At 40.3% G+C, this 23,536-nt stretch overlaps 1 protein-coding gene across 4 annotated transcripts; it reads left to right on the top strand.

The window, feature by feature from the left end:
- The first annotated feature begins 516 nt into the window (after positions 1-516).
- On the top strand, positions 517-22,225 carry angel2 (angel homolog 2 (Drosophila)). Of its 4 annotated transcripts, none has more exons than XM_031581628.2 (9): positions 517-1,081; positions 2,741-2,958; positions 9,090-9,159; positions 15,251-15,672; positions 15,808-15,916; positions 18,904-18,943; positions 20,660-20,835; positions 21,446-21,635; positions 21,803-22,225. In XM_031581628.2, the coding sequence occupies exons 1-8, from the start codon at positions 703-705 to the stop codon at positions 21,613-21,615; spliced, it is 1,584 nt and encodes a 527-aa protein (XP_031437488.1). In that variant the 5' UTR covers positions 517-702; the 3' UTR covers positions 21,616-21,635; positions 21,803-22,225. The 4 variants fall into 4 exon arrangements, with proteins under 4 accessions (XP_031437488.1, XP_031437489.1, XP_012682783.2 ...); XM_031581629.2 differs by having other exon boundaries at positions 519-1,081; positions 20,663-20,835; XM_012827329.3 differs by having other exon boundaries at positions 519-1,081; positions 20,660-20,820.
- Positions 22,226-23,536: the final 1,311 nt, after the last annotated feature.

Here is a 23,536-nt window from a genome sequence, read left to right as displayed (position 1 = left end):
TTATTTTGTCTGTTTTGTTTTGTTATGGTTTGTTTATTTATTGTTCTTCTGTACTATGTAGCCTCAATCAGGGCATTGCTGCAAAAGAGCCCTGTGCTCAGTCAATTTCTCCCTGAATAAACAATGATGATGATGATGATGATGTTCGTGCAGAGAGTGCTACAGTGGGTGTTACATGGAAAACATGTGGAGCACCAGTCATACATATATAAAAACAGTGCATCTCTTTGGTCCAGCCGAGTACTAAAACAATCAGTCAACATTGATGTGTTTTAATCATGTAATTTTGTTTACAGCTCAGAAAAATAATGTTAGGGTGCACTTACACTTTAACTTCGTATATGCTGTACATAACTTCAGGTCCATTTACTCTAGCATGAGGTGATGCTGCCGTGTCATGAGTTATTGATGCATGCTTCACGTCTCCAAGAGGAGGCACTAGGACGTAACGGAAGGGAGGGAGGATTGGCAGATAAGGAATTGTAATGTACCCACCCTCGCATTTTCTCGCGGTAATGCATTTGTAGTTACACTTCAGAGCCACATCGACAACTTTTATTTTGGTAGATTTTTGTTCAAATGTGCCGGAAGTTTGCCGACCTAATTTGACTACAGCTGCTCACGGAACACCCGGCTACACTTGGTTCACTAGTTGCTAACAGATCTTAGCGTTAGCAGTGTGATATTATCCAGCTGGACTCAATGACCTCATTTAGCTCCAGTTTTCACCTTCCGAGGCATACCTTTCTTTGGAGAAACCGTTACCGGTCCAACCTTTTATGGACACAGTTTTGTCCCTTTTTGCTTAACAGGTGCTGTCGCAGCGATTTCGTTCAAAAAGTTACCAGAGCTTCGTGGCGACATCAACACACAGTTAACGACAAACTCGCTCTCAGATTCCCTTTAGACTTCTCCTGTGTAAGGAGTTATTACCTCGCCAGGACTCTCTTGAGCATTTCTGACGAAGACCGCCCTGCTAAAAGGTTAAGGAAGTCATTGAACCATCGTCAGTGGTGTCAGAAGAAACCTTCATCAAATACCAATAGTCCAAGTCGCAAGACTTCCCAAAGTCCTTTATCAGGCATGTTCTTTTACAATCTTTAGAACACATGTGCTGTTGTTCCCGTTAAGCTTGTGCGTAACAGAGTGTGGGAGTGACCGTGGCAATTGTGTATGCAGCGGATTGGCATTTTTGCACGTTCCGGCTTTAAATATAAATTCCCTATATGAGAATGAATGGGGTTTTGGAAAATCGGCCGTTAAATAACTGCTGGAGAGACCCTGCATTCGATTATGTTAATTAAAATACGTGTATGTCGTCTCTCTCTATTTATAAATCACAGACCCATAATATCTGTAAAATATCTCTGTTGCTATCCCTCTGCTACCGGCGAAAAATAACAGATTAGAAGGCCAGTCACTTTACCGATCAGAGATTGCAAGTGTTCTCACAACAACCACAAAGTTATTAAGTCATCTTAGTTAAACACATCGATTACCTAAGGATTTGATGGTCACAATCTGGTGAATAAAATACATTTGATGTTTTTTGGCGCTAGAGTTGTAACGTTAGCATAAGTTTCATAAGAAACCATTGGGTGTGAGTTCAGAGTTGTATGTAACCCATGGATACCACTCGAGTCCATTGTGTTGCCTGAGCCAAGTGACACGATGTAGTACGTTCTTTTTCTGCTTTGTCATACTGGTAGCACATTTTTTTTACGAGACAAGACACAAGTTAGTTGCAAAAGACTACATTTGATCACTACATTTTAACTCACCAAATGGTTTGCCTAGGTTTTCTACTGGCGTTTTTTCGCTTACTCTTTATTTTCTCAAATTTTGCGAAAACCCATTAATTTGTCCATAATTGTAATACTAAGAGTATTAAAACGCTAACAAAAATGCCACCCTTGACTCCCATAATCTATCAGATAATTCCTAATTAGGGGGCGAATTTCCACTCACAATTTCCTGTTTCTCATTTTTATAGATTACGTTTTTTCCCTGGGAATTTCAATTCTGTTTTAGACATATTGCACCATAGAAATAACAACAGCACTGCTTTCATTTTTTAAAGCTTTTTGTTAGGTTTAAAGACTTTAGTTTTTTTAGATTTAGTGGTGCTGGTGGCATCACTCATTGTAAACCACTTTATGGCATGCGCTAGCTCACAAAGATAAAGCAGAGACTAATTAATGTATTATATAATAATATTAATATTCTTTGCCTATGGTGATCACCATTACATTGCTAACTCTAGCTTCACTAGCCAGGTTAGCATAAATAAGGCTAGCTACTTTATATCTGTGTGGGCAAACTATCTATTGCTTTCGCCATTGAAATGCTACGCCGATTATCCACTAACTCCTATGCTTTCATTCATAACTGGCCACTTGGGCCCATCTATGTAGTTTCCCGCACCAAACACTTCTAATGCTGCCACCGGAGCGCAGGAGTTGATGAAAATGGTTGCAACCCGTCTGAGCTAGCAAACCAATTACCTTTGCTGTAGGAAAAACCAAAACACATTTGTTTTTCATTTCATTTAATATTTTAACCATTTAGCTCCATTCACTCCCATCATCTCCCGAACGCCCTCTAGGTGAATCGCAGCCAATTTTGGTACAATGGCATTAATAGGAAGTGAACATGCTCTCTGTAGACGGGCTGTGGTAGTAGCTAGTCTTTTCACACAACAAATAGCCTGCTCACTTCAGGCCATATTTTTTCTCTGCAGAAGTAGAGAGGCAATGGGAGGACTTCTCGCACATCAGTGGAAGATGTCAATCCCTTAAGGGGAGATTCTTCGACTTTTCTGTGATGTCCTACAACATCCTTTCACAAAAACTGTTACAAGACAACGCCCACCTGTACAAACATTGTTCCTTGCCCATCCTCGACTGGAATTACCGGTATACCAACATAATCAAAGAGATACAACGGCACAATTCTGATGTAAGTCAGTCATTTCTCACTTGTTTATATCGCCTATGTAATGTAGCGTAAATTCTAATATTTAAAATGAATAGTTGGTTAGGCTATCATCTCAACTGTATTAGGCCTTATTTTGTCCACCATTCAGCCATCATCTTTATTTGCTCCTGCTGTTACAGTTGCTTGCAAAAGTATTCAACCGCCCCTGAAAGTCACCACCATTTTCACAATTACAAAAGATACACGCTTTCCCAACGTGTAACTAACATTTATCTGATAACAGAACAGCAAATATGGCTGACCGATTTTGGCCTCATTTCTTCATAACGTAAGTGCATGACACCTTGCTGCCCCTACTTTTTACAATCTATGGGTACTACCTGTGAGTGGTTAAAGTAAAGATCTCCTGGATATCAAAATCATTCTGTCTAAAGGTCATCAGCCAGCTTGTGAAACAGAGAAAACTAGAGACCGTAAGAAAAGAAAGGTAAAACACTGGCCGTAATAACAGTGATTTTTTGATGTAAACAGACGCAGGTGTATCTCTGTAGCTCCTCTCCATGTTGTCAGACCCTTATAATAATATTTATGAGCCTGTCTGTGGCTAAAACAAGCAATTCACTTTGAAGTGCATGCTTGCTCCATAGGATTCTGGTTAGTATTCTAAATCTGGACCTAATACTGGACCGATTTAGATAGTTTTTGTCCCTAGTAAAGATTTTGACCCAAAAAGATCTAAAAATAGGGCCCAGGTTGAAAAATCCCAAAGTTTCCCTTTTAGACATCTATCCGCCTCAGTTCTTTGCTGAGGGATTTAATTAACAATATCAGTAAACCATTGTTCTCTAGAATTACCAGCAGTTCTGAGTTTTTAACAGGAGTGATATGTGTTATACGAATGGTTGATGGTGTATAGTCAAACACTGTTTTAAGCATGCAGTTTGTTGAATATGAATCAGCACAGTGGCAATAGGCAAATTCAAATGGCTTGTGCTGTAATCGATTACGTGAGATATGGGCAGAATTTACATTAACCATGTTTGCAGTTTAAATCGACCACAACACTTCTGTACGAGTTTGGTTTTCGAGGATGGTCACTCAAAGGAGCTTTAAAGGAGTTGTCTGAGGCTGCTGAAGAATGGTGATTATGGCTCAGCCAGTGATTATGGCTGAGGCGCTAGTGGACTACTTGGGGTCGTGAATTACCCTGAACTAACACTGAGATATGTGCAATCTTCTGTTCTATCTGTTGTGGTCTCTGGTAGTGGCGGCAGAAGCCAGACACCACCGTTGAGCCCTATGGACATGTTGTGGGCCTAATTCAAAGAAACACTGATGGTACCTGCTTAAAAACTCTAGTGAAATGCTCACAAAGGCAGCTTTGTTGTGTTGTGTCCTGCTGCTCTGGGGGTATTCAAGACAGTAGGTTTTGTTAGTTTGCTAACCCTGAGATGAGAGAAACTCTGGGTTTTCCTTTCCAGAAAGAGAGGAAACTCAAACTTTGGGTCAGGTACTGAAGGTCACAGAACCTAACCTGCTTGCTGGCAGCTTTTCGTTAATAAGCCCTGAGGTTTTCCCTATCTCCCTCCTCCTGTTGAGCAGCTATTGGATATGGGGTGTCCTTCCCTCGTTTACCCATTGATGTTGAAGCCATAGTAATCAACATAGCTTTGCATCGGGAGATTATTTTGAGACCCCAAAAAACGTGTGCCATCATTCCTTCCTCAAATTTCACCATTTAAAAAAAAAAATTGTATTCTATAATATCCCATCCCTTTTTCACTTGTAATATTAAAATAAAGTGTTGGTAAATGTTAAATGAATAGAGTACATTAAAACTCATTGACTCGCGCGGGAAATTAAAACAGTTAACATTGCAATTAATTTGTTCTGGTTTGTGGCGTAAAAATCATTGTTTATGCTGTTAGGGTTTTTAAGTAACTTTTGAGTCACTGGCCAGTTAAAAAATGTTTACAGTACAAACAACAGTAATACCTTTATTAAATTTCTGATGACATGGGGGACTTAGGATCTGCAGCTGTGCTGCCTCCCCCCCCCCCCCCCCCCCCACCCCCCCGCCATAAGCACGTATCAATTTTATTTATATAGTGCCAAACAATAATAGTGTCTCTAGGCGCTTTACAGAGCCAATGGCCAGAACCCCCTTAGAGCAAGCACAATGGTGACCGGGCAAGAAAAGACTCCCTGTTAATAGAAACAGAAACAGACATCAGAATTCCAACACCTGTGAAGCCTACTAAAGTCAGAAATCTGAGGGCCCTCTTTCTGTGGGCAGGGAGAAAAAAACCAGGTGAAGAGAGCATTGTAACATTAGGTGGAAGCCCTAATACAGTTGTAAAAGGTTAACTCAATGCTTTGAAAACAATATTAAAGTAAATTCAATTGTGAAGCTGTTAAATTATGGTTGGTTCAGTCAGTGGTGAAAAGAGCATACTATAAAAGTGGATCTGATGTCTTACTAAAAGAGGGCCGGATGCTGTGAGAAGGGCAGGATACATTAGGCCTATGTTGTAGCCTGCCACTGAGAGACAATGAGACGTGTGTGTGTTATGTATTTATTCCACATAACTTAACTTTTTCCTCTTTTCTCTACACTGCTACAGTTAAAGTTGTTGTGTTTATCGACATTAGTTTGCAGTTATACTGTAGGTGCTATAAATTATCATTCTACTGTGCGAAGTCATGCTAGTAAAGCAACATTGAAATTTAACTTCCTAGGCTAATAAAGAACCTTCATACCATATACATTCACACACACCCTTCCTGTTGTGTTTTGGTTTTTTGGAGGGGGGGGGGGGGATATTAATGTTGACACTCTGTTTATTTCCACATTTACCATAGCAATAGCCCCGTCGCCATTTTGCCATACAAAGTGCATTTAGGCCAAACTCTTGACATACTGACCAATGATAGGCCTATCTGTAGGCTACATATTCTTTTCCGTGTGGTTGGCAATGTTTACGATACGGTTCATAATAATTTTTTATTAAAAAGTAAGAGATAAATGAGGGGGGGAGGGGACCTCTCCTCTCTCTCATTCGCTAACATTACATTGAAATCAGAGTAAGCCCTTGCTCTGTTAATGTCCCATTATTTATCTCAGAAGCTATTTGACATCACCCACAAGTGGGTTGAAACATTTTGAGAAATTAAACTTTGCAGCTAAGGTTGTGTTTCTCGTTCTCGTTGCTAAAGGGAAGAGTTCCATTTGTATGAAAGGATAGCTAGTTATCTAGCTAAAGTTATAATCCCCTCTATTTAACTTGTAAAATTTAAATAGGAAAAATAATATGAGTTCATCACACGCTAGCTGCTGCCAACTGTTAAGATAGTTCCCTTAGCTAGAGATAGCTAGGATAGTTAAAAAGCTATGACAGGTAGTAACCCTCTGGGCTAAGATTGTTCCCTAAGCTAGAGATAGTTAGGATAGTTCATAGTCAGGTTAACTGGCATGTGAAAGAGTTTGCTGTTATTGGCGAATTCCTTAGGGAAATAATACGTTTATTCCGAAGCGCAGCACGGCAACCTCGGACAGCACAGTCGCAAGTCACAAGGAAAGTCTTATAAGGCCTCAAAGACCAGGAACCAAGCTTGATGGCTCTCAACATAGACAAAAGCCTGGAACCAAGCCTGATGGCTCTGGCCAGGTTTATTCAAACTGAGGGTGGGGGTCTATTTCAGATATGGTCTGGTATGTGGAGTTATGGTATGAAAATCATGAAATATGCATATGAAACATCAAAATGGGCATATGATTACTCCGTTAAGGCTGTCTGTTCCTTGACACTATAAAAGATTAAAAAAAGAAAGTTTTTTTCGTTCACTTGTCATTCATAGCTAGATAAGTCCTCTGATCAAAACATGCCATCAAAGTTTGAACAGCTTGGAAAATGTAACATTACATTGATTGCGTTCGGGTATAAATTTGCATTTATAGTAACAATTCAGATGTGATGATGATTTGGGTACCTTGGAAGTGCTTAAAAAGTGCTTGAATTGTTCAAACCTTGATTAAAATAAATTGTTGAAATAAATTGTACCGTTGACCATTGTTAGTGGCATGCAAGGTAGTTAATCTAGTCTATTATACAGCACCTCAGAATGTTCCAAAAAGTTCCATTGATTTGAATGGGCCACCCCAACGTTCAGATGTCTGATATTTCTTTATATTGACCGCTGCGAAAAATCAATGGCAACGGGTTTTGTGCTTCTAATTCACATCTTTCATATCATTCCGGAAGTAGTTTGGTCATTTAACGTAACGCAAAGTCGTTGTAACTTGAATCTGAGGCTGTGTTCGGATTCTTAGATAGCTGTCTAATCCTTGATCTCTAGTTGGACAGGTGTCTGACGAGAGAGGTCCTTTCGGGGGAAGGTATCTCAAAAACCGTTGATTTCGAACAGTCTATTAAGATAGGATGTACGGCAACATGACGCTGTGTCATCATCCTGTGTGTGCTTATTTGCTAGCTAGCAGCTACTGTTAGCGACCTGGCTAACGGATACATCGCTAACGAAACAGACTATTTTTGTTAATCAATCATGACATAAGTACATAGTACACTGTTTATTTCTCGGTAACTTTTTTAAAAATTTACCAAAAAAAGCAAAGAAACGTACATCGGTGAATACTTTTGTGGAACTTCGACGATTTCATCCGCCATCTTTTTTTAAATTTGTCTCCGGTTAGGGAATGGCGCAGAGAGTTATGGGTAATACCTGCCGCCATAAGACAGCAAGGCAGCTCAGATGCTCTCTTAAAAAATGACCGTTATGTGACGTATTTCAAGGTATCTTACTAGAGAGGAAGAGAGGGTTTAAGACAATTTGAACAGCACTTGCTCTCTTAATAGGAGGGAAGGAAGGAAGGAAGGGAGCATTTTAAGCCAATTCGAACAGGCCCTGAGACTAATGGGTTACTGGGCAACACCTGAAACTTTAAAGTTCTATTTGCGTGAAGAACTATTTTTCTTAGCTTCAGGGTCCTGTTCGTCCCGTCAGGATTTATTTTTCGATAATGACCGCCTGACTTTACATTATCCCTTACATACTTACTTACATAAAATAAATCTATTCAAGCTGCAAGTTAAGAGTCTATAATTATGCTCAGCCTGAAAAATACAATGTTCAGTGGCTGAAATTAGGGTGCAGGTGTAGCTCTTAAATAATCTTTAAGGTTTGTCCATAAAACTGGATGCAAAAAAGCCATTGTTTTAAGATCCCCATTAAAGCATGTATGGAGGTTGCTGAAGATGTGGGAAAGGGGTTTTATGATCATATGAGACCAAAATAAAACGTTCTGATCAATCCTTAAAGCGCTCCATGTGGCATTAATCTATCACTGTCAATGCCTCAAGAAAACACTATCCCAACAGTGAAATATGGTAGAGAAATATGGGAAAATAATCAATGCATCGCAATGCTTACCTGAAAGTTCCTGCATTGATGCAATATCGCAGGAAAACCTGTTGCAGTCTGTAAAACTAAAGCTTGGGAAAAGAATTACCTACCAGTAACACAATTAATCAGTAGGAGCAGCCACAGTGGCCGTCAGGTGCCATAACGTGAAAGTTCTGTAGCAACATGCCGGTGCAACATGCTGTACTCTGTGGATATCTCCCCATGTAGATATGAAGGGCTCATTCAAAGCTGGCAAAAAATACAATGATTCACAGTGACAGGTGATTGATTATACACTAATGAAAACATAATTGTGAATGCTGTATTCTATTTCTGCTAAAATATCACCCTAAATCCTCCATACTGCACCTTAAAGGCTGTTATTACAGGAAAAGGGGTTTTCTACCTTGTATTAATGCTTAGGGATTCAAAACCCTAAAAACCTATTATGCTAGCAGACTACTACAAAATGTATTTATGCATAATAGACACATTTACTGTATTTAGCATTTAGAAATATACTACAGTATAAGTGTTCATAATGAAAATATGTGTAAGCATCTTTTGTAAATCGTGATGACTTTCAAACGTTGAAACGTTTTGCAAGCCACTGTATATTTTAAGAAAATAATGTAAGTAATCCCATCTACAGCCCAAGAACAGACTGTAGTTTTGTCATGTTTGTCATTATGGTGCAGTTAACCTTTACATGTGTAATTGTGTCTCCATAGATTGTGTGTCTTCAAGAGGTACAAGAGGACCACTATGAAACCCAGATTAAACCCAGCCTGGAGTCTTTAGGTGCTGAGCATTTTTGACCACATTGAACACATTTATTTATCCAGCTAGAAATGTTGTTATTTTCTAGAATATTATTGGAAAGTCTTGAGATTAACCCTGCCACTCATCCCATCTGTATGTCCCCAGGGCTGGTAGTGAGTTTGGTGACCTTTTGTAAATAAGGGCATAATTACATATACTGCCCGGACTAGAGCCTGTACCCCATCTCTCTGTCTCTCTCTTCCTTCAACTTTTTCTTACAACATGAGATACCTCCGTGTGCCTCCTGCCCTTGGTTATCAGCTAACCCCCTTGCCTTAACCCCCTTGCTTTTTCCTTTTTCCCCTTGCTTTTTCCTCTCCTCAACCCCCGATGTTCTCTCAATCTCTTGTTTTCTCACTCTCTCCGATTACATTTTTCTCTTGACCCTTTCCTGATGTCCTGCTGCTAAATAACCATACTTCTCACCTACCTCCCCCAACTCTGATACCAAGGGTGGTTTCCCTAATCCCATCACCACTCCTGTATCAACATTCTCAACACTTTCAAGATAGGAGTCTTTGATGCATAGGTCTGATAACAACCGGCCAGGCACCGGGTCCTTTGTTTCATGACCATCTCAGGGGTGCAAACTCGTCACCTTTCTGATCCAAAATAGGTAATTTGTGTGATTCGTGTAGATCTGCAATACAAATATTTTTAGGGGGGGGGGGGGGGGGGGGTAGTAATTACCTCCAAGTATTCTGCGAACGCAAGCTGTCATGAATATATTTTTCAAGCTTGTTCGTTTGGCCAACCCATGGCACCCAAAGGCACGCTTTTTATTTTGAGTCTTCGGGTCTGTTCGAAATGGAAGGTAGCTGCCTCGATTCCGTAATAGACAGGTGTATTACAAGACATGTCTTTCGGGTGAAAGTGTTGGTTTCGAGCAGCCTTTTTAAGATGGCATTTACGGTAACGTGTGACGTTGGTACGCTGCAATAACGTTATGCTATCTAACGTAGGCTAACGTGCTAAAGTCAGACAGTTGGCTGACAGACGCCTCGCAAATCACATCAACCATTTTTGCTGGTTACAATAACGGTGTTATCGGATAGTACAGTGTCTTTTTCTCGGTAACTTTAGAAAAATCTAAGCGTGAAAACGCAGAAAAATGTACATTTACATAAAAGACATGGCCGTCAGCCGAGTTTGGTCCGGAGTTTAGCTGCTAAAGTTATCTTCTGTCCTGTCGTTTGAAGCAAACCTTTTAGCTCTGGCATTGGTCTCCCATTATGTATTTATCACTTCACTGGATTGGAAGTCCATTTTCCAGGCTCTCGCACACCCCCTTGATTGAGGCAGAGGTTAGGTTTGCCTCCCCTATGTGCTTTTTCACTGTGGTTTTATGACAGATCAGCAAGACTAAATAGCTTCTTCACATACGTGAAATACATTACATTACATATTCTGTGGATACAAACGACATATAATAAAAGTGTCTACAAATATTTCAGTGATGACAAACCATGAGAAAGCAAAAGGCATGAGCTCAACCCAGTGTGTGAGGGAGTGCACAATCTGAGATGAGGCGCAGCTCGTTGCTGCCTCACCTCGCGAGTCGCCTCTCTGTTTGAACAGGACATGGTCAAATTCAGCGATTTTGATTATAAAAATGATCGGAATCATACAAAAAAAGCACAGATCAGTAGATACATATTAATATTTATTTTATCATTATTTGTTTTTTACTTTTCATGAGGCTATGCCTCCCCTGACCACACATCCTTAAGTGTATGTAATCTGAAGCACTGACCCGTTTTCTACTGCCGGGCGCTTCACTGCAACTGAACAAACTTACCACTCTCCTACTTCAGTTTGTTTTCAGAATGAGATCATTTTAGGAGGAGGATGCCATTACTGTGGCTCAACTAGAGGCAGGAGTTAGGTGCAAATGGGCCTTGTCCTGACAAGCTAGACTCAAAGAGTAATGTAAAGGGAAAATAATATGTGTTCCCACTGTCACAGTTTTTCAAGAACACGGAGAAGCTATGCCATGCCTGATGCAGCCTCTGTTGATTTTCTGTTCCAATAGTAGCCCTTTTTTTTTTTGCTTAATACCTGATGGAGATCTGTGACGTAATGTGCTTTGGTAAAGTGGACTGGAGTGGGTGGTCGGGAGGGTATTGGGGTGGGTGGTTGGGTTGGCCTGTGCCCGTGCAACATTCAACACAGGAATGTTTATGAATTAACTGTTACCATAGCATAAAATTGTTTACAACAGCACAAAGTTCTTCATAGATCTAGCCTCATAATTTTGTTGTCAAAGTGCACCAGATTAATGCATTGAACTTTAAAATGTGCAAAATGTTCTTATATCTAAAATATATTCCCCGGGGAGCATGCCCCGGACCCTCCTAGGGGGTTCGCATCGTTTTCACCTTTTTCATCCCTGATGAGTTTGCACCCCTGCATCTGCTCCAATTGACACATTCCTCAAACATTTCCCTGAATAAATCAACCTCCGCGCCACCTGCTCTACTATCTGCTCTAGCTTTCCTCTATTGTCGTCCTTCACCTCTGCGACCCCAGAAAAATCACCCTTGAATCCTACTGCTGGACCTTGCCCCAGAACGGGCGGCTGTGGATAAAGTTGCAGTTGACATAGGGTGGAGGCCTAAATTCTTTTCTTTTCTATCTCATCTGTAGACTGCTGAAACTCGCCCATGCTCCCCAACCTTTTCTTCAGCCAATTTCATACATGCCTTTAAAATCTGTAACTCCTGCTGTCTCTTAATTTCTCTCTTTCCACTTTTGTCCTTATTCCGGAAACTAATATCTTTCGTTGCATTTTAACTAATAACGTCATGGAGTGGTATGATCTTTAGTTCTTTTTTACACTGTTGCTTCACCACCTCTGGATCTAATGAATATAATTTAATTACTGCCTCTAAAGGTGTACATTGTTCTACTTTTACGAAGGCCATCTCAAAATCCAACTTTAAATCCAACTGAAACAACTGCACGTGAAATTTCAGAGAAACCTTCCCCCTCTTCTTATGTCACTCTCTTGTGCCGCTTGCCTGCACACATAGAACAAAGAACTTTCAACCCAAATCTTTATCTGACAGTAATCAAGTATAATAATAATAATAATACATCACACTTACAGTATATAGCGCTTCTCAACGTTCTCAAATACGCTTTACATACTGTGGGATAAAAGAAAACAAACAATGCAATTGGTAATAAAGACATGAAAAGGTAAACAAACTAAAGAAAATAATAAAAACATGGGATGTTTGTGTGTGTGTGTGTGTGTGTGGGGGGGGGGGTAGTTGGATAAGGCAAGGCTGAAGAGGTGGTTTTGAGGGCCTTTTAAATGAAGACAGTGTGGGGACATTTTTTATGTGGTGCGGTGATGAGTTCCACAGGAAGGGGGCGGCGACCAAAAACGCCCTGTCACCCCAGGTTTGGCACTTGGTCCTCTGTATTTGCAGGAGGTTGGCATCAGCAGACCTTTGGCATCGGGAGGGGGCGTGTTGGTGAAGGAGGTCGGAGAGGTAGGGGGGAGCCAGATTGTTGAGGCCCTTGTAGGTGGTATCCTGTATGTATCCTGCGTTTAACCGGGAGCCAGTGAAGATCATAAAGGACTGGGGTGATGTGGTCATGATGGTCTTGGAGGAGAGGTAGAGCTTAGTTTCGTAGGCATAACAGTGAAACTGGAGGCCATGGTGGCGGAAGATCTGTCCAAATGGGAGCATGTAGATGATGAAGGGAAGGAGACCAAGCACCGAACCCTGGGGGACGCGATGGGTGACGGGGACTATGGTCGATTTGCAGTTGTTGATTGAAATGAATTTATGTCTGTCAGTGAGGTAGGACTGGAACCAGGAGAGGGCCGTGCCAGTAATACCAAGGGTGGATTTGAGGCGTGTGATGAGTGTGGAATGGTTGATGGTGTCAAAGGCAGCGCTGAGGTCAAGAAGGATGAGGATGCTGATGGAACCAGAGTCTGAGGATAACAGTAGGTCATTTGTGACTTTGATCAGAGCAGACTCAGTGCTGTGCAGAAACCAGACTGAGGTCATTGGAGTCAAGGTGGGATTTTATCTGAGTGGCAACAACTCTCTCCAGTACTTTTGACAGGACGGAGTGAGAGAGGTAGGTTGTCCATGGGTTTAAGGAGTTTGTTGATGGAGGAGAATAGTGTCCTTGGGTGATCACAGCCAGACTGGATTATTCCTGAAGGGGTTCTTGTAATGATATTGGTGTTGTTCTTTATATGCCTCTGCATGAACAGTAAGACCTGTTCTCCTGGTGAGCCGCTTGAGCTGACGTCCCTTAGATTTTAAGAGGTGCAGCTCGTCAGTGAACCAGGGGGCGGAGTGTGTGAAGGTGACAAATTTAGTTTGAATGGGTGAAGCTGGTTCAGGCAGGAAGAGAGTGTGGTGTTATAAAAGTTAACCAGTTTGGTGGGGGAGGCGTTCTGCATGAGGGTGAAGTTTGTGATGTTTTTCGGAAAGGTGTGTGATCTCACAGCTTACTGCCAGCCAGGAGCAAACGCCAAAACTTGTAATATACTATCCAATATTTATGTAACTCTGCTTTATTCAAACCTTTCAGTTACCTTATTTATGTAGTAACTACTTTATACTTTTCTAGTTCAAATTATGTATCTTCTATAATACTAGCCTGGAGCATTTTTCACGCTTTCGTCCCATTACCCACGTGTTTTGTGCCTCACAGTTAAATGGCACTCTCAAAGTTAACGCACTCGTCTTTCGAGTGATACCACCTCTGTTTAGCAAAAAGTCCACAAATCACTCCACAAATCACTTGTTGACATTTACAAAACTTTTCCTAGGAAACAAAACGTATTAAAAACATCTTACACCCGTCAGTCATTTAGTCAATCACCGCTTTTCTCAGCGCTCAGCACACCCACACGACAACTGATCACCATAATCAGCTCAAAATCAAATCTGAACGAGGCCCTGTTGCAACAATCCTAATCCAGTCACGTTGCGGAGAAAATAGTAACTTATTTGAGATTTCGCAATCAGAAGACGAGAGGCCATACGCACGTATCTGCGGATTCTTTATTGAAAGGCTCTAAGCTTTCAACAGAAAATGCTCCTTGGATAATTGTACTGTATAAATGGCGCGCTTACCTTTTTTAAAGTTATTCGGTCACACCCATCTATCTTTTGTTTGGTTGACCCCTACGGCCAATTAGAGCTAACCCTGCTATCTGACCTTCCCTCAATCAGAGCGTGTTACCTGTTTGATACCACACCCATTTTCTCACGGACTGTCTAAATAACGCCATTCATACATTCATAAATTACACACAACATTTCCCCACACACCCTACCCATGTTTCAGACGAAAACATTTGAAAATTCCAAAATGTGTGTGCATGTTTTGCTGTTTCAATATCACGTTTTTACATATTTAATTTGTTTTTAGTTGTGAAAACTACATGAAGTTCTATGTATTTTCGCATAAATGACTAGCATGTGACTAAACTCTGAAACGATAAACTGACACACAATCATATAAAATGTAAGTACATATACCCCAGCCACCAGACTTGTACAAACCTATTATAAACATCAGCACAACAGTGTTTAGCATTGACACAGATCTGGAACATGGAACAATAAGACCGTACAAGAATAATAAAACTGCAACATCTCAACATCAACATCACAACAATGTGAATCGACCATATAATGATGCTGTAAGGCTCTATGAATGCACCTATTGGTGACATGTTGAGTTCAGTTTTCAACATCTCCTGAGGGCTAAACAGCAGTTAGGTCTGGTGTCCCAGACCCGCATTCCTTCCTATCCACATGGTACGCATGTTTGTAAATATTGCTTTTTGCGGTTATCATAGTTCAGTACTGAAGTTGCTGAAGTTTTTTGACGGACGTTATCAAAACCATATACAACATGAAATACTTTTCCTCACCGGCAAGCTTCCACTGTTATAATAATAAAGGACACTCAAATATTGCAGTTATGTTGTTATATGGGTAGTTTTTTCATACATATTAAAGTCATTTAAGATTCCTGTAAAAGATGGTGAATAAAATACACCTGTCATGTTGTGTACTATCCTTAGGATACCACTGTGAGTATAAGAAAAGGACGGGAAAGAAGCCAGATGGCTGTGCTGTGGTCTTCAAACAAGATTCCTTCTCTCTGGTGTCTTGCCACCCTGTGGAGTACTTCAAACCGGGCATTCCCTTACTGGACCGGGATAATGTGGGTTTGGTGCTACTCCTGCAGCCCAAGGTAGAGAAGGGCATCACTAATCACCTCTGTGTGGCTAATACACACCTTCTGTACAATCCACGGCGTGGGGACATCAAGTTGGCTCAACTTGGTCTGCTGCTGGCAGAGATAAGTCATGTAGCAAAGCAGTCAGATGGAACCACTTGTCCTGTCATTCTCTGTGGGGACTTCAACTCTGCGCCTTGGTCTCCTCTTTATCACTTTATCAGAGAGAGCAAGCTTGAGTATCATGGGATTCCCATGGGCAAGGTGAGGACCTGCAGTGTGCGCACAAAAGAGCACATCAGAAAAGTATTAAAACATCCTGTGAGTATTGATCATTTATATAATGAAACCTAAACTTTGAGTCACAAGCTGAAAATTTATTTTTTATATTTCATGCAGGTGTCTGGACAGGATGACATCCCTAAAGGCCAGCGCATTCTTAGTGCGCCCCTCTGGCCCCAACATCTGGGCATTAGTCAGCAGTGCCAGTATGAAGATCCTACCTCAAGTAAGCATAAGTGCTATCTTTTCTCTCATTGCTATATTTCAGTGCTATGGAAGTGTTCCGTAGCTGTGCAGTCAATTAATCTGGAGCCATTTTGTTTAACTTTCTGTTAAAATGAGTTGCAAGCACTATAAATTGATATTAATTCATTTCAATGTAAATCTTTGCTATCTCAGCGTCTGTGTCTGCGCACGGAAACCTTTGTCTTTTAAAAACTATTTAAACACAGGTTGCTACAACTGAACTCCTCAGTAGATCCAATTGTATAATGTGGGCTCGTAAGGGATAGAACTTTAAAGTTTCAGTTGTTGCGTAGCAGTGTGTTACTTGCTGACTTCAAGTTACAATGAATTTCCGTTATGAAAAGTGAACGGACTACTTGCAGAAAGATGAAAGATGTGAGTTAGAAGCCAAAACCCATTGCCAGTGGCAGCGGCCATTAAATATCAAGAAATATCGGACCTCCGAATGTTGGGGTGACCAATTTAAATCAAAGGAACATTCTGCAGCATTCTGATACTATCATTTGAATCACCACCTTCTATCCCTAAAATATAAAACTATAGAATAACAAGTTTCTTACCAAACTGTTACAGAGAAGAATCAAGAAAATATATTTTTTAATTTAAGTCAGTTATATTTTACTTTAAATGTACAGAATGAGCTTTCTAGTCTTTTACAGGGGTTAAAGCAAAAAAAAATCCTGAGCCTGAACTTTTTTTGTGTGTGGGAGCGGGGGTATCGTCCCGTGGCATGGACACATTTGCAAAAAAACAAACAAACAAACAGTTAGAAATGAATGATTGCAGATTATGGTGAGACTTTTGAAACTGCAATCCCAAGAAAGGTCAGCAATAGTACTCCACCTCACTACAATATGGTACTAACACATGTAGCATTTACGATTTCTTTTGATATCAAGTTTAGCTGCTAAGCTTTGTCCTTGAAAGGTTACAAGATGACCTACAATCAGAAGGTGACATGTTATAAGGGTATGTCAGTGGAAGAAGATTTGATTTGTAACCATTATATTGAGGATATATGAAAAAGGACAGCGATTTACTTTTTAAACTGTTGCAACAGTGAACTGTAGATAATAATGTAGTTTTATATGGTAACATTTCCATAATTACTTTGATCAAAAGAAATAATTGTGAATTAAATACTAGGAAATGAATAGAAAATATATCAATAAAATAAATAACAAACAAAACATTAAAATGTTACAAGAACTGGTAACTAATGTTGGGAAATAAATACAAAACAGGACTTTGTCCATGTACTTGTTGGTGGCTTCGTCGACATTTAAGGAAAACATGCCGTTTTTTTTTTTAGCTTTTCCGAAATACGTCTTTTAAACTCTGGTGTTATGCTGTGTGTGTTAAAATAGCGGCATGCTGATAGGATATGGACAGTTTAGTGAAACACACGTCACACACACGGTCAGTTATTGATGCAGGTAGATCAGCTGAGGATGTTGCTCCCGGTAAAGGCGTTGTGTGTTGGAGAGCTAGTTGCATATATTAGCTTTCTCGAGCACAAAGTACAGAAGCAAGCACCTGCTTCTCTTAACTTCTTACACCACCTACCAAAAGGCTTACTGTCCTTCCCTTCCCATCTCTTCTATCCATGCCCAGCGCCATTTATTTTCATGAACTTACTTTCCATCCTACTCTCCTTTGGTGTGATGTCTCTCTACTCGGGCAGCTACGCTAGGCAGAGCGATAATGAAAAGTCTGAAGCACATTTTCCCAAGACCCGCCCCAATCTACTTCTGATTGGCTAATAATGTTATTTTGAGAGCGGGAGAGTTGTGCTCCTTTCATTTCATTGGCAGACGAACTCATAAACTCGAAAGTGATGGTGATGATATCGAGACGTGTTTTTTTTTTTTTTTAATATAAGATTTTTTTTCGCAGCCAAACGCCGCACGCCGGAAATCCGGCACGGTGCCGGAATACTTTAATCCCTGCTTTTAAATAGGTAATTTTCTACTATTTCTGGTGTAGCATAACATTCTTGAAGTCTGTCTCAAGACAGATGGAGGGCAGATCGGTGGTTGGTGACATGAACAGCACGGATTCTTTTAACATGCTCAGATAACTCTTCACCAAGCCGCTATACCAGGAGGTCAGCTCTTCGCTAGGTTTCAGAGTCGGAGTCCATGGCTGTGTACTTGTATTTTTTCTCTTGCACCCACGTGGCTTTTGACTGTGCTGTTCCCACTATGTGTTTTACATGATGACCAGTGTGTTAACGCAGTTAAACAGTCAGACAAACTCTTTTTTCAGGAGCCAGTAAGCGAGCGCCTTGCTCCTTTTATTGAAATTTCCAAATGTCAGGTGAAAACTTATGAGTGAAACTGTAATAAACAAGAAACAGAAAAGACTTAGAAGGTCTTACATAGCAAATTACTATATTATTACAGCACAGCTGGCTAATAAGTCCTTACCTTATGACAAATGAATGGTATGCTAACATACTGTACATATTAGCACGTTACATAAATTATGGAAAACTTTACTTTGCGGATCAACGAACTAACACAGTTCATAAAAAGTAAATGTAGGCCACATATACAAATTAACTACAACGTGAGAAAACCAAAAAACTTAAAGCCATTGTTTTCAAAGGTGTGAGGAAAAGCGCAACACAATAGGCTTTCACCATGTGCGTAACTTACTCACTGCTGCAAATTTCTTTATCCCATGATACAAGCATTTGCATGGTATCAAAGTAAAAGTCCATCCTCATTTCAACAGAAACGAATACTATACTGTGTGCGTGTCTCTATAACAATAATATATTGTAACATGAAATGTCAGAACACTAATGTTATGTGTTTATGTGTTTCCTTCACTGGAAGCTCAGATACTGATAAATTACATGTTCCCTGTACATTGTATTTTGGAAAAGAATATTGCTGCTAAATGTTAATGAATTACATTTTTAAAAACAATATTGTTTTTTTTTTTAAATATTTTTTATAGACGGTGATATAAGGAATTGTGAAGGTTCCAGAATTAACGGGTAAGTTCTCTGTGGGTCATTTCATTTATATATTTGTTGTTGTTGTTGTTGAGTATATTAATGTAGGTTTATTACATAATTAGGGTGACCACATGTTTGGCATTTCAATGACTAGATCTAAACTCCTCAAAAAAAGTTCGGAAACGTTATTTCGGTCGATTATTCCTCCCCTTTAATAATACCAATTGGTATTGTATTTTATATCGTTGGAAAGCCTGATTAGTCACCTTTACAACGAGGTACAACTTGTAAGGATCGTGCATTCGTGGAATGAGCAACACAGCTAACCGTGTGGGTAGCTGCCCAAAAAATTTGCCAAAATCCCCTGCAATATTCTTCTGTTGGTATTCAGTGAGATATCGGAATGAGATTCTGGAGCCAGTGGCGATCCCATATCTCCAGAATCTGGGACCTAACTCCATCCTCCAGGATGACAACGCTCGCCCCCACAGAGGCAGGATCATCACAGAGTACCTCCAGAATTTGGGAGTGGAGAGGATGGAATGGCCTGCCGTGAGTCCAGACCTCAACCCAATTGAATACTTGTGGGATCAGCTTGGGCGTGCTGTACGTGTCAGAGTGACCAACGCAATGCAATCATGTTGGCTGACTTGCGACAAATCCTGATTGAGGAATGGGATGCCATCCCACAGCAGTGTGTGACCAGGCTGGAGACCAGCATGAGGAAGAGGTGCCAAGCCGTTGTGGCTGCGTATGGATCTTCCACACGCTACTGAGGTCCCTGAAAGTGTAAAAATGGCCACTTTTTTTCCTTATTACTGTGAGAGAGTGCAATCATCCAATCCACGAAGCAACTCAAAACAAGAGTGAATACCAACAGAAGAATATTGCAGGGGATTTTGGCACATTTTTTTGGGCCGCTACCCACACGGTTAGCTGTGTTGCTCATTCCACGAATGCACGATCCTTTATTTTACATTTTTGTGGCCTAGTCAAGTCTATTCAAGCTCAGTCATTACATATGAACTGTGTGTTTTCAGTCATCTTCCCAAAAATTGCACATTTAAAAAATGTAACACTGATTGATTGTCAAAAATGTATTTGCCCAAATGTTATTTGCTAATGTCCTAAAGCCGCTTGACGGGCAGTTAGCAAAGAATGATATTGTGACAAAATAGGCTAGCTGAGTGAAAATTGAGAAAGCTTGAGCTCCTGAAAAGAAGAAGATACTTTACTTTTATAATAAAAGAATGGAAAATGAAGTTTTAGTGGTCTATTTATCATTTGGTCTATTTATTTATTAATCTTTCAAAAAAGTGATTTCAACCAAACTTTTAGATTGAATAGGTCCTGCGCTGTTGAAATTAGATTGTACCATTCAAGTCTGGACAAACGGAGTGCCGATCACAGAGCAACATTTTATACTTGCAAAAGCAGTTAAAGCATGTGAAGCATGATGTCACCCTATGCCTCTAATATCAAATCAGTATTTACATACAATTGTGGGTTAATAATAGTCATTTCTGTCTCTCATTCATATCCTGCATAGTTCCGCAAACTCATATCTGCTGTCCTGCAACAAAGAAATAGCTATAATTAGTGGGCACAAAATGTTTTAATAACTAATGTTAACAGGACTTCAACTTGTCATTTGCCTTGACCACAGCTGTGGAAAGCAACAGGATTAGTAGTGATCATTACTTACAGTAGAATTGCTCGGCATGACATGTTTTTTTCACTGTGATTCTTTGTTAGCAGGCCTTGTATTGAGCATTGCTTGAATCTCACCTCTGCCTACTCCCATCATTCTTCAAAAAGAGGACAACCAGAGATCACAACCTGTCACTCAAAGAGGGCCATGACTGTGGACTACATATTTTATTCAGCAGCATCAAGGGACACATCCTTAAAGTCAGGTACACAGCCTCAAGGTACACATCCTTAAAGTCAGGTACACAGCATCAAGGTACACATCCTTAAAGTCAGGTACACAGCATTATGATGCATATTTTTCTCTACATCAGTACAAAGGCACTTTAATTCTACAATGAGCTAAATCCTCCTTCTCCATAGTAAGACCACTACATAAGAGGATTACCCATTTCTACATTACGTTCCCTGAATTTCCTTCTGCATATTTAATCTTGTGACTGAACTGCTGCTGTTCAATTAATTCAATAACGTGTGCTTTGGGCTAAAATACCTCAGGACTCTATTCTATTGTAATGTTTGCTGTCTTATATGCTGTTGACCTAAGAACAGTTCTTACTTCCATTTTCATGACCGGGTAAAGCACCTAGGTGTTTGGGTAGACAGTTGTGGCAGGAAATATTGGCTCCCTTGCATTTTTTTTTTTTTTAATTAACACTATTCAAAGACACCTTTTCTTTTGAGATTATTATGAATTTAAAATGTCTTTTGATATCCAGGGTTCAGGCCCTGGGCTCTGTAAAGCGCCTAGAGACACTTTTATTGTTTTGACGCTATATAAATACAATGTAATTGAATTGTTGGATATTAAGGTGTTATGTTTTCTTTCAGAATCCAATGTCCTGTCTGGGGAAGGTCTGCACTTGCTGACCAGGCTTGCCTTATTCGATGAAACTGATCTTCACGCAGTCAACGGGTTGCCCAATGCAAACAACTCCTCAGACCACCTGCCTTTGCTGGCCTGTTTCAGACTGCACAATCTTCAGACTGCAGCAACCTGAAACAACCTTATTGCTAACAAGTATGAGATAACAGAATGTCACTTAAATAAACTTAAATTACCAATTCAAATAACCTTGAGAATTACTAGTAAAGATTTATGTAAATACAGTAACCAGTGTGAACTAATTGTGATCATATAATACAAGTTTTGATGATATAACAGAAATGTTTCTGTGAATTTTTCAGCAAAGGACCGCTGAGACCACCAGATGCTCCCAAAGTGTATTCTCCACACTAAGGCTTCTATGATTTGGTCCACACTCCTTGTATCACCTGCACAACATTAGCAGGTCCTTCATGGAGCATTGTAAAATGGCTGGCTGCTTCATTCAGTGTCATGGATGGCCACATGTACCTACCTGCTCTTCTGTGGATTCATTCCCAAACCTGGACCTTTTAGACTTTTGTGAAAATATATGGCAATAGTACAACAAAATGTTAACAGTAAAGACCGCTTCAATCTTCCTGTTGGGACTTCCTGACAGCACTTGCTGGACAGGTTGAACCATCCTCTGGGTGTATTGTATAACCCTTGCCTCATACTATCCAATTATGTTTGGATGTAACTACATGTACCCTTGCCTGGGATTAAAAGTGTGAATATATTCAGTTCTGACTCAGTGTGACAATGCCATTCCTCACCTTTGAAAACAATAGAAGTCTGCACACAGAACGTAGCTCCAATATCTCTTATTTATTTAAACATACCAAGCATTATGTCGTTTTTAGCATAAAACTCTTCAGGCTTACAATTGAAATCCATATTGAAAGGTTTCACCACTATAGCCCAATACACTAATGATGTCATCCAGGTCCCGTGGTCAGGTTTCATTCACAAGCTCATTCATGTATTGCCAATCAACAGTACATTTTTTGAGAGACTAATTCATCCAAGGAATTCAAGTATTCCCTTAGGTACTTCACAGTGCACAGGAGCAGCACCAGGTCAGAAGCAGGAGAAGCAAGGCCTGGAAGCACAGTACCCAGAGCCTCCAAGTGAACCCCCCTACAGTAGGCCCTGAAGTAGAGAGAAGAAGGATCTGTTGGCCTGCACTTCATTCAGTTCAACAGTTGTGTGGATTCAATTCAACCAGAAAGTTGACATGGTCTTGGAAGAGCTGGTCAAAGGGGACGCAGAAGGGAAACTCAAATCCATGACATCAAAATGTATCAGCTGCACCCATATGATGACGTTTCAATGTTGTGTACTGTTTTACACAACACAGAGGCTGACATGGTGAAACAGGCTGTTGATACTGGGATAGGAGAGAATCAACAGAACCTAGACGATGGCTGGAAGGCACACCATGAGTGGATTTAGGGTGCTACTAATGCTAGAACATTAGCACAGAGGAAAACATTGAAACAAGCAACAATGGCGCGTTGAAGGCCAACCTCCCAACCTGGTGTGATCAGCTTGACAGTCTGTTTCAACTCTGGAGTTAAGTTCTGTAACAGGATACAATGTGTAGCGAGGAGGGTGAAACGTTATGTTGAACAAAAGATCAGATGTGTCAAAACATGTGAATCAGACCTAGAACAGGAATGCATGTTGAGAAATCTAAATGCAAACAAACCTAGAAGTGTGTCAGGATATCAGGATACCAACAACATAAACCAAGATATGGGTCCAGAAGTAAATCACATGATGTGTGTCATACGTGTGGGAAACATGGCCATTGGGCAAATGAGTTTCAAAAAAGTTTTTGAAATTAATGAATTATCAGAGACAGGACCTTATTTCTGTAGTTCAGGGGGGGGGGGGGGGGGTTCCAGAATGTTTACAACCAGAACACTTACCGGAACATTTGCTATGTTGATGAAATTAAATATGACAAATGTGATCAACTGGAGCATGAACACAAGGTGAATGCTTAACCAGTTGAGATTCAGTATAGTGTACAGAAATGACTAGAGCAG

The sequence above is a fragment of the Clupea harengus genome, chromosome 15 (genome assembly GCF_900700415.2).
Source record: "Clupea harengus chromosome 15, Ch_v2.0.2, whole genome shotgun sequence".
In the NCBI taxonomy this organism is placed as follows: Eukaryota; Metazoa; Chordata; class Actinopteri; order Clupeiformes; family Clupeidae; genus Clupea; species Clupea harengus.
The sequence above is the reverse complement of the archived record's forward strand: the minus strand, read 5'-3'. Positions and strand labels throughout refer to the sequence as shown.

Excerpts from the sequence above, each read along its gene's own strand:
- angel2 (XM_031581628.2), top strand. The coding sequence starts at position 703 with ATGACCTCATTTAGCTCCAGTTTTCACCTTCCGAGGCATACCTTTCTT. Across the intron at positions 1,082-2,740 it reads TTCCCAAAGTCCTTTATCAG|AAGTAGAGAGGCAATGGGAG; the intron begins GCATGTTCTTTT and ends TTTTCTCTGCAG. Across the intron at positions 15,673-15,807 it reads ATGGGATTCCCATGGGCAAG|GTGTCTGGACAGGATGACAT; the intron begins GTGAGGACCTGC and ends TATTTCATGCAG.